At 52.0% G+C, this 12,003-nt stretch overlaps 1 protein-coding gene across 1 annotated transcript in view; it reads right to left on the bottom strand.

Annotated features, from left to right (window-relative positions):
- LOC138258870 (NUAK family SNF1-like kinase 1) overlaps positions 1-10,094 on the bottom strand; it is a 133,111-nt gene extending 123,017 nt beyond the window's left edge. Inside the window, exon 1 of the mRNA XM_069206167.1 lies at positions 7,913-10,094. Coding sequence (XP_069062268.1) covers positions 7,913-8,212 — 300 coding nt within the window. The 5' untranslated portion in view covers positions 8,213-10,094. The remainder of the gene's footprint in view (positions 1-7,912) is intronic.
- Positions 10,095-12,003: the final 1,909 nt, after the last annotated feature.

Here is a 12,003-nt window from a genome sequence, read left to right as displayed (position 1 = left end):
CTGGGGCTGCTGTTAAGTGGCGGTGGTGGGCCGTTTAATTGCTATGAATGACTGATCTGCTGGGCAGTAGCACCTGTGCCTCACCGAAGCATGAGTGACAAGGGAGCTCAAGGGTCAGAGGGCACCGTGGGGGGCGGGCAGAAGGGACAAGGCAGATGGATGGATGGATGAATGACGTGGTTATACGTTGCCACCCTCTGCCAACCTCACCCTGTCTGTAACAAAAGCTTGTCAACGCTGCCTGCGATCTGCCCATTTCGAAGCTTGAGACACAACCCACACTAATCAGTCTCCAGCTCTGTCTTTGTTCTCACCTGATGCTAATGTATATGTCAATAATGAAACAAGACGAGCCCAGTTAAGTCTGTTAACATCATTTGTATTGTAAGTTACACATTCACTCGACGCAAACCTTGGAACTGAACAGCAGAGGATTATTGTACCCCACACCGTGGGACTCATTTTATCAACCTTGGAAGGATGAATGGATCTCCCTGGGTGGAACCCTGTGATCATGGGCAAGCACGGATCCCTGCATCCTAGGGTCATGGGTCAAACACAAATCCCTGCATCATGCGTCATGGGTCGTGCACAGATCCCGGCATCGTGGGGTCATGGGTCAAACACAGATCCCAGCATCGTGAGATCCCTGCATCATGGGGTCATGTGTGAAGCACAGATTCCAGTATCGCGGAATAACGGGTCAAGCACAGATTCCTGCATCATGCGTCATGGGTCGTGCACAGATCCCGGCATCGTGGAATTATGGGTCATGCACAGATCCCTGCATCATGGGGTCACGGGGCAAGCACAGATCCCAGTATCGCGGAATAATGGGTCAAGCACAGATCCCTGCATCATGGGGTCACGGGGCAAGCACAGATCCCAGTATCGCGGAATAATGGGTCAAGCACAGATTCCTGCATCATGGGGTCACAGGTCAAGCATAGATCCCGGAAGTGGATGCCTTAGCCCAATAAGCCACCAGCCCTAGCATATTCCTAGACCTGACATCAACAGCAGAGACAATGGTTTGTGTCCTCGGCTCTCACACCCTGAGGACATTTTGTTGGGGAATGTTTACAAGTGTTTGCAAGGTTGAAACTACGTGTAAATGTGTGTGAATTCGTACACAGCTCTGACATGTGGGAGTTACCAAGACGTGTCCGGGTTCACTGCCATTCGTGTTTTATTTTTATCATCCTTTCCTTGCAGTGACAGTGAAAATAAATGTGGTCCAATAATGCTATTTAGAGAAACTCTACTTTCAAATGCACATTCAGTCATCTATCACTACAGTGCAAAGTGCAAGTATGTGTTCATTACCACAGCAGGTGAGAAAACCACCTCTCACTGCTCCACAGAGTGCATGAAGCAATTACTGAAACCTGGAAACAACTCTCCCACAAGTCAAGAGAACACTTCAGTGTGGTTTAACCGCATTGAACACATTTATGGGTTACACCCTGGTTTCGATTTGTTGACGTTTGTTAAAAGAAGTACACATGGTAATATACCATGGCATGATACAAATATGCAGATGCTCATAATATAATCTTATGCTACCATTGTTGAAGGCGGAGAAAGGAAAACCTCTGGCAATTCTGGGTCACGGCTGTTCTTCTACCCCATGTGTGAGCACTGGAATACCAATGGTGACATGGGGTGGGCAGGGTAAGGCTGCAGAGATCTTCCAGTCCCTTTGGAGGTTCTTCACTAGGTGCTGCCCTCCTCCGCGCCGGTGACTCTGGGATACGATGCTGACGCCAGGGGACCATGTTTGGCCAGGTGCCCAGAGATGCCCAGATGCATGTACCACAGGAGGATGGTGGGTCCCTGGGGATGCCTCTGGCATGGTGTTGGCTAGAGTCTACGCTGGCACCTCTCCCTGTTTTGGGAACAGCGAGTAGGTCTTTAAGAATTTGGCAAAGGGTCCTGAGTGTACATGGTGACCATATTTAGGGACTCAAAGGCACATATTTATGGGCAATTGGCTTAGGGCAGAACCACAAGTCTTCTTGCCGTGCTGCCCTACGCCAATGCGAAAGGGCAGGGATGCACCGTATTTATGAAATAAGGTACATTTCTGTCCTTTCCCCCTGCACTGGCGCACAATTTGCTGCCAAGCCCCAATGCAGGCACCCATGCACCATGGTGCAAGGGTGCCTGCGTTGCATGCAGGATTGTTTTTGTGCTGGAAGACGCACCATTCCCTGCACGAAAACAATTCTGAGAAACGTTTTCCTCTTTTCATGTGTGCTGCATGGTGCAGCACACACGGAAAGAGGGAAAAAATAGGAGAAATTAAAATATTTCTCCTCGTTGCATCTACTGTGGGGAGGCGTAAGGTTTTGGCGGTGCCCCAGGTTTACGTCATTAAGTAAATCTGGGGCAGCGTCATAATCCATGTGTGCTAAGTGGGAAAACCCATCGCAACCCCCGTGGCATGGTGCAGGGAAAGGCATTGCAGCGACTTGCGCTGCTTTGCCATGAGGCCATGAGAAGACACGCAAAGTGGCTCTGCGTGGCCTCATAGATATCATTGAGAGTCCTGAACCACCTGGCGCATCAAAGAAAGTGACGGCGCAAGCCTCTCGTTACCATGCCCCTCAGTGTAGAAGAGGCCTCAGTTAGGAGAAGCCAGATGGTGGCCAACCGTGGCTCCAATTTTACATGCACCGGGAGTGTAGGTGTCCGCAACTCCTCTGTCCAGCTCTTCTGGTTCCCAAAAAGCTGCTAAGAATGGTGTAAATCTTGTGGGTGGGTCATTGTTTTATGTGGTATTGTTTTATGCATATTGTGTGGTTTTTCAAAGTGATCCTGTTTGAATTTTGAATGAATATGGCCTGAGATTCTTTCTCACAACTCAAAATGTCTGGGCCTCTGAATGGTCATGATTGAGAGGTCTTATAACAGAAATCCGAAGAGGAGTCTCCATGGGTCCAGCTCTTAGAAAGGGAAGGGAGACCTTCAATACTTAGGAAGGGGGATATACTCTCTGTATATAAACAAGCGTAACACGAAAGTATTCCCTGCCTAATTCTTTCTTTTAGTTACACGATTTTGCCTTCCATTTTGTCACCCTGATTCTCACTCACTCTAGTAGAGGCATGCTTCATCACTGGGTCTCATCCTGCTCCCTAAATATCAGGATTGGCTTGCCCATATTCCAGGGAGTGGTACTTTGCCATTGGGCCCCTACACAGATTGGAGGGATCCTCCTATTCAACCATTCATCCTTGAAAGCAAACCAGAGTGAAGTCCCCCTGTACCCCACATGGCCAGCCCAGATTAGGCTGCAGATGGTCCCTGCTACAGTTTATAGTGATCACTTGTTTTTGTGTAGTGCTTTATACCACACACCCGCCGTTTCTAGGAGCAGTAAAAAGGAGTGTTACTAATGTCCATTTTATTGCAACTAGTTACTGACCTCGGAAGGATGGAAGACTGAGGTGGCCTTAACGGGATTTAAAACTATGGCCTGCAGATTACTGCATATGTCAGCAAACAACACGTAGCTCACTGAGCAATCGTGATAAGAATAAAATAGCTATTTCTAAGCGGTCATTGGTAGAAATCCACAGCACAGTGACCCGGGGTGGGTGGGAGTGGCAGAGGTCACCAAAGGTCCTGGATAAATTAGCCCCACCCCCTTACATTAGTGAGCCCTCTGTGCAACTGAAGAGGCCTGTCACTCACCCGAGCATTGATTGCATGGAGGGTAACCATGGATACGCACCCCCTTCCAATCTGTGACCAGCTGGGGCCTGTAAAAGAAGGGGGGGAGGTGTGGACGAAGCATCACATTCGGTAAACTTGATTTTACTTGGTAAATCGTGTGTTTATGCGGGAAATATGTGGTAACACACTCATGGGCGCTTAGAACTGTTTATAACAAGTGAATAAGTTTAGATTTAATTTATAAACTAAACACCCTCCTTAAAAACCTGTCACTGTCCGGCAACATTTGATCTCTCATAACTGACGCAGACAGTGGGGGGCATGGTGTGCAAGCATTACTACCCTTGGGGGAGGGGGGTTTGTGGGGGGCAGTGTTCAGGCACTGCAGGGGGTACATGGTGTTCAAGGACCGGTACCCATGGGGCATGGCAGCATCATCACGTGGTGCACTAGGCGTGCAGGCGTGATGAGGTACACAGCCGGTGCAGGTAGGAGTGACACATACATCATGTAAAACCGAGAGGCTCTCCGAGTAAGCAGCTAGTTTAGGGCACAACACTCCAGATGGTATGCTGCAATGCACACCCGATGCTGAAACCCGGTACTCTTGAGGCCTCGAAGTAACAAAATACTCCTTTCTATGGGTATAAGCATGCACCAGACATTGCAGTAAAACTCCGCATTCAGTCCCACGGGAAGAAGGATAAAAATATCTCCTTACAAACATTTTAATCTTATTTAGAGTATAATAAAGACTATTGGAATTCTGTGATTTTGCAGCTGTGACATTTTCCGCATAATTATGAATCTGACGCACATGTCACTTAATTCATAATCTTCAACGTAATCTGCAGATTTTAACAAAACATGTGTTTTCTTGCTGAAACGGATCAAAAGTTACTAAAAACGCAGTGAGGTGTATTGCCGAGCAGGAAATGACCCTTCATAAACGCTGAGTGGTCACCTGTCCGCTTATTGCTGTATTTGGTTCTTAAACTGGTATTAATTGTTGAAATTGTGCCCAGACAGTGTTAACGTGTAAAAAAGAGTGCTACATTACGCCGCATAATTTGCCTTTTGTTGCTGCATATTTTAGCCATAAAGCTGCATATACTAGGCTTCCCCTGCCGCATAATTCCAGCGGCCCTGAGTATAATTTAGCCCGCCCATGAGTGGAACACACGGAATCTGGAACAGCAAACAAAGCTTAGAGAGAGGGCTCGCCCGATGTGTAACCAGCTCTGCCCATCCCTTCAGGGGCACCTGGCTGAGGATCTGTGGTCAGTCTCACCTGCAGCCCTCTGCCATGGCGGGCAGTGCCAAGGAGCCTCTCAGCGAAAGGTTCGCTCTTCCTTTCAATATACTTGTTAGCATAGCTCAAAATAATGCTGACATCTCACCGCCCCCGTGCCTGACGCACCCTGCATGCCAGTTATAAATCCGACAATGACTAATGGCCTCCACGTGCCCGCCTCTTCTTATGCAGGACGCCTTCACCCCGCTATAGCCAGCATCGCGTTGCATGCTGGGAAGGAGAAAGTGAACCCACAAGTACCAGATAAGAAAGTGCTGCTCGTGGAAGTGCCGGGGTGGCCCAGCTATACTGCCCTTACCGGACACCCTGTACTCTAGTCTCTGGCGGGCAGGTAATCACCACTCTGCGAGATGTGGGGCAGGTATTCACCACTCTATCAATCATGGAGCAGATACTCACCAATCTACCAGTCATGAGGCAGGTATTCACCACTCTACCACCCATGGGACAGGTACCACTATACCATACACGGGGCAGATATTCACCACTTTACCAGTCATGGGACAGGTACTCACCACTCCACTAGTCACAGGACAGGTACTCATCACTCTACCAGTCACGGGGCAGGTATTCACCACTCTACTAGTCATGGGACAGTTACTCACCAATATACCAGTCACGGGGCAGGTATTCACCACTCTACCACCCATGGGAAAGGTACTCACCACTATACCATTCACGGGGCAGGTATTCACCACTCTACCAATCACGGGGTAGGTACTCACCACTATACCAGTCATGGGACAGGTATTCACCACTCTGCCAGATGTGGGGCAGGTACTCACCACACTACCAGTCTCGGGACAGGTACTCACCACTCTATTAGTCATGGGACAGGTACTCACCACTCTACCAATCACGGGGCAGGTACTACTATACCAGTCATCGGACAGGTACTCACCAGTCTACGGGGCAGGTACTCACCACTCTGCCAAGTGTGGGGCAGGAAGTCACCACTCTACCAATCACAGAACAGGTACTCACCCCTCTACCAGTCATAGGACAGGTATTCACCACTATACCAGTCATGGGACAGGTACTCAGCACTCTACCAATCACGGGTCAGGGACTCACTACTATACCAGTCATGGGACAGGTACTCACCACTCTACCAAACATGCGGCGGGTATTCACCAATCTACCAGTCAAGGGGCAGATACTCACCATTCTGCTAGTCTCGGAGAGGTACTCTCCACTCTACCAGTCATGGGGCAGGTACTCACCACTCTTCCAGTCACAGGACAGGTACTCTCCATCCCACCAGTCACAGGACAGGTACTCACCACCCTACCAGTCACAGTACAGGTACTCTCCACCCCACTACTCTCGAGGTGGGTATTCGCCCCTCTACCAGTCTTGGGACGGGTACACACCACTTTACCAGTCTCTGGACGGGTACTCACCACTCTGCCAGTCACAGGACAGGTACTCACCATTCAACTAGTCAGAGGACAGGTACTCACCACTCTCCAGTCACAGGACAGGTATTCACCACCCTACCACTCACGGGGCCGATACTCACCACCCCACCAGTCACAGGACAGGTACTCACCATTCTACCAGTCTCTGGACAGGCACTTTCCACCTCATCAGTCACTGTACAGGTACACTCCACCACGCCAGTCACGGGACAGTTACTCACCACTCCACTAGTCACAGGACAGGTACTCACCACTCTTCCAGTCACCTGACAGGTACTCACTACTCTTCCAGTCACAGGACAGGTACTCTCACCCCGCCAGTCACATGACAGGTACTCACCACTCTTCCAGTCACCGGATATGTACTCACCACTCAACCAGTCACCGGACAGGTACTCACCACTCTACCAGTCACATGACAGGTACTCACCACTCTACCAGTACTCTGCACCACACCAGTCACATGACAGGTACTCACCACTCTTCAAGTCACAGGACAGGTACTCTCCACCCCGCCAGTCACAGGACAGCTACTCACCACTCTTCCAGTCACTTGACAGGTACTTACCACTCTTCCAGTTACATGACAGGTACTCACCACTCTACAAGTCATAGGACAGGTACTCACCACCCCACCAGTCACAAGACAGGTACTCACCATCTACCAGTCTCTGGACGGGTACCCACCACTCTATGAGTCACTGAACGGGTACTCACCACTCTACCAGTCTCTGGACAAGTACTCTCCACCCCACCAGTCGCATGACAGGTACTCACCACTCTACCAGTCACCGGACAGGTACTCACCAGTCTACCAGTCTTGGGACAGGTACTCTTCACCCACCAGTCAAAGGACAGGTACTCACCACTCTCCCAGTCACATGACAGGTACTCCCGACTCTTCCAGTCACATGGCAGGTACTCACCACTCTTCCAGTCACAGGACAGGTAGTGTCCACCCCACTGGTCACAGGACAGGTACTCACCACTCTCCCAGTCAAATGACAGGTACTCACACTCTTCCACTCACAGGACAGGTATTCACCACCCCACCAGTCACATGACAGGTACTCACCACTCTTCCAGTCACAGGACAGGTAGTCTCCTCTCCACCGGTCACAGGACAGGTACTCACCACTCTCCCAGTCACATGACAGGTACTCACCACTCTCCCAGTCACATGACAGGTGCTCTCCACCCCACCGGTCACAGGACAGGTACTCACCACTCTCCCAGTCACATGACAGGTACTCACTACTCTTCCAGTCACATGACAGGTACTCACTACTCTTCCACTCACAGGACAGGTATTCACCACCCCACCAGTCACAGGACAGGTATTCACCACTCTTCCAGTCACAGGACAGGTACTCACCACTCTCCCAGTCACAGCACAGGTACTCACCACTCTTCCATTCACAGGACAGGTATTCACCACCCCACCAGCCACAGGACAGGTACTCACCACTCTTCCAGTCACAGGACAGGTACTCACCACTCGCCCAGATGACCTCTCCACCGCCTTCTTGACCTTGCCGTAGGTGCCTCGCCCCAGGGTCTCCATCACTTGGTACCTGCTCTTCACGCTGTGTTTGTGGTGGTGCTTCTTGACTCCTGCAGGTCTCTCGGGGCTCGGACTCCCACTGGTGGGGTTCCGGGGGCCCCCACCTGCAGCCCTCTCTGGCCTCCTTTGCTTTACATTGATGCTGGTCACCAGTTCTCCCCCGGCCAGCCTCCCTTCCATGGTGACCGCCTCCCGGTCTGTGTCCCTGCTCAGGGGGGTGACCCCGGTCATGTGTGCGGCCTGCTGGGGGCGCGGAGGGTGTCCTCGGCTAGGGGGTCTCGGACTATAAGAGTCTCCTCAGCAGCATCTCTCTCAGCCGCCAATCTTGGCTGCTCATCGCCAGGGATCACACTGTGCGTCTGTGCGGAAATGTGCGCCGGGACAGGACGTCTGACTTTCAGATACACCTTTAGTTCGTGTCTAGCCCTCTTTCGATGTGGAAGCGCCTCGAGGCCGCTCAGATTGCTGCTATGAGCTTTGCAAGGTTCCCATTCATTATTTCACTCAGTCTTCTTGCTGTAAATACACCCCAGTCACGGGTGTTTTAAGAGGTGCAGCGCCCCCTCTCGGCCCCAGGCGTTGGCAGCAGTCTCCCCTCTGTGACCTCGCCTCTGAGTGGCCCTGGCACCCCTGCACGGTCACCACCCCCGTGTCAGCATCCTGGACTGCACCTTGCACCCGGTATGCCAGCTCCATCCTTGGCAGCTTTCACTCACCATGCTACAGGCTGCCCTCTCCCTGCAGGGGAGGTCCTGGCACAGCCTCCCTGGGCGGTGTCTCTGCGGGGGTCTCCCTCAGGGCAGTGTGTGGGGTGTCTCTATGGGGGTCTCCCTCTGGGCAGTGTATGCGGTGTCTCTACGGGAGTCTCCTTCAGGGCAGTGTGTGCGGAGTCTCTATGGGGGTCTCCCTATGGGCAGTGTGTGCGGTGTCTCTATGGGGGTCTCCCTCTGGGCAGTGTGTGCGGTGTCTCTGCGGGGGTCTCCCCCTGGGCAGTGTATGCGGTGTCTCTGCGGGAGTCTCCTTCAGGGCAGTGTGTGCGGTGTCTCTATGGGGGTCTCCCTCTGGGCAGTGTGTGCGGTGTCTCTATGGGGGTCTCCTCTTGGGCAGTGTGTGCGGTGTCTCTATGGGGGTCTCCCTCAGGGCAGTGTGTGCGGTGTCTCTATGGGGGTCTCTACTTGGGCAGTGTGTGCGGTGTCTCTATGGGGGTCTCCTCTTGGGCAGTGTGTGCTGTCTCTATGGGGGTCTCCCACTGGGCAGTGTGTGCGTTGTCTCTGCGGGGGTCTCCCCCTGGGCAGTGTATGCGGTGTATCTGCGGTGCCTCCCCCCTAGGCAGTGTGTGCCGTGTCTCTGCGGGGGTCTCCTTGTGGGCACGGATGCCACTTGTCTCCTCTGCGGGGGTGGCAGTAGCCCTTCCTATATCCAGGAGCAGCTGCCGATCTCCACCATGCACACCCCACCTGTGCGTTGGCACAGTGCCAGCAGGTCTTGCCACCTCCTTGGACTGCTAGTGCAGAGTGTCTCAAGTGCCAGTGGGCTCTCCGTGTGGGCACTGATGCCCCGGGGGTGGCAGCAGCCCTCCCTATCTCCAGGAACAGCCGCAGGGGTCCACCCTGCACACCCCACCTGTGCGTTGGCACAGTGCCACAGGTTCTGCCACCTCCTCGGACTGCCAGTGCAGAGTGTCTTCAGTGTCAGTGGGTTCTCCGTGTGGGCACTGATGCCCCCTTGTCTGCTCCGCGGGAGGGTGGGAGTGGCAGCAGCCCTTCCTATCTCCGTCAGGAGCCGCGGGTCTGCCCCCTGCCCACAGAGGCTGTGTAGTCCCAGTGCCTCCAGGCGCTGCCACCTCCCTGGCACTGCTGGTAGAGTGTCAGTGGGCTCTTCTCCAGGGATCCGACGCCTGCCCCTTCCTCTCACGCCCAGAGGCCCCGTTATCTGCAGCTGCAGCCCGGGTCTGCTCTTCCCACACCATGCCTGCGTGTGTAGTCAACGCCTGCAGCCAGCATGGGCTGTGCCTGCTCTGTGGAAGGGGAGGGAGAGGCCAAGGGGGGCGGGATCCGGGGTGACCCCCTGAGAAAAATGTAGGCAGGGATCTTTCTACCTGCCGATCGTGCACTCTGCTGGTGGGACACATGGCCCAATTGCATGCCCCGCCCACCCGACCCCTAGGCTACAGAGACCAATGAGGTGCAAATGGAAACTGAATTACAACAAGCATTGGCAAAGCTAATAGGTCTCTTCTATGCAAGAGTTATTAGCTTTAGCAATTTGTTTTAACCATGTTGTACACCAGCATGGTTGCTGTTCAGCACGGCTAAAAGAGGCATAGAGAAGAGTGGCGTAGAGTTGAATATCGCAGAGTGGAGTATAGTGGTGTGGACTGGAGTAGACTGGAGTGGAGTCGACTGGAGTGGAGTAGAGTGAAGTAGAGTGGAGCAGAATAGAGGGTTGTAGAATGGAGCAGTGTTGAGTGGAGTAGAGCGGTGTAGCGTAAAGTGTTGTAGAGTGGAGTGGTATTGAGTGTAGGGGTGTAGAGTGGGGCAGAGTGGCATGGCATAGAGTGGAGGGGTGTAGAGTGGGGCAGAGTGGCATGGCATCGAGTGGAGGGGTCTAGAGTGGGGCAGAGTGGAGTGGCATAGCGTGGAGGGGTGTAGAGTGGGCAGAGTGGAGTACAGCGTGTTGGACTAGAGTAGACTGGAGTAGAGTGAAGTAGAGTGGAGCAGAATAGAGGGTTGTAGAATGGAGCAGTGTTGAGTGGAGTGGAGTAGAGCGGTGTAGAGTAAAGTTTTGTAGAGTGGAGTGGCGTGCAGTGGAATGGTGTGGCGTAGAGTGGAGTGACATAGGGTGGAATAAAGTGTTGTAGAATGGAGGGACATTGAGTGGAGGGGTGTAGAGTTGGGTAGAGTTGAGTGGCGTGCAGTGGAGTGGTGTGGCATAGAGTTGAGAAGCATAGAGTGGAGTAAAGCATTGTGGAGTGGAGGGGTATTGAGTGGAGGGTTGTGAAGTGGAGTAGAGTGGAGTGACGTAGAGTGGAGTAAAGTGTTGTAGAGTGGACGGCTGTAGAGTGGGGTAGAGTGGAGAGTGGAGCAGAGTGGAGAAGAGTGCCGTAAAGTGGAGCAGCATAGAGTGGAGTAGAGTGTTGTAGAGTGGATTGTTGTAGAGTGGAGTGTTGCAGAGTAGAGTACAATGGATTGATGTAGAGGAACTTACATATTGGAGTGGCGTAGAGTGGAGTATAGTTTTGTAGAGTAGAGTGTTGTAGAGTGGAAGGTCATAGACTGCAGGGGTGCAGAGTGGAGGGTTGCAGGGTAGCATAGAGTGTCGTGGAGTGCCATTGAGTGGAGTAGAGTGTTGTAGAGTGGAAGGTCATAGAGTGATGTAAAGTGTTGGTGAGTAAAGTGGTGTGGTGTTGAGTGATGTAGAGTGGAGTCGAGTGAAAGGAAGTGCGTGTTGTATAGAGTGGAGTAGAGTGGAATGGAATGGGGTGGTGTAAAGTGGCAAAGAGTGGAATGGCATAGAATGAAGTAGAGTGTCTTAGAGTGGAGTGATGTAGAGTGTCATAGAATCTATTGTCTTAGAGTGTCATAGAGTGGAGTAGAGTGGCGTAGCATGGAATGGAGTAGAGTGGAGGGGTGTAGAGCAAATGTGTTGCAGAGTGGCATAGAGTGAGTAGCATTGAGTGGAGTATGATAGAATGGAGTCAAGTATCATAGAGTGGAGCAGTGTTGTGTGGAGTAAACTGGCATTGGAATGTTATTGAGTGGAGTGTTCAGGATTGTCATATTGTGGAGTGTTTTATAGTGGCGTGTTTTGGCCTATAGTAAAGTGTCATAGAGTGGAGTAAAATGTCGTAGAGTGGAATAGAGTGTCATAGAGTGGAGGGACATAGGATGGAGCATGTTTGGTATGGTTGCGCAATTCCGTTACAGGCAACAAGTTTTCAAATGAAATGACCATTACATTTGCGACTACAGTTTTACTGAAAAAACTATACAGCACACAAACGATAATGTGTAATAATGTGT

This window comes from Pleurodeles waltl, chromosome 9 (assembly GCF_031143425.1).
Source record: "Pleurodeles waltl isolate 20211129_DDA chromosome 9, aPleWal1.hap1.20221129, whole genome shotgun sequence".
Lineage (NCBI taxonomy): Eukaryota > Metazoa > Chordata > Amphibia > Caudata > Salamandridae > Pleurodeles > Pleurodeles waltl.
The sequence above is the reverse complement of the archived record's forward strand: the minus strand, read 5'-3'. Positions and strand labels throughout refer to the sequence as shown.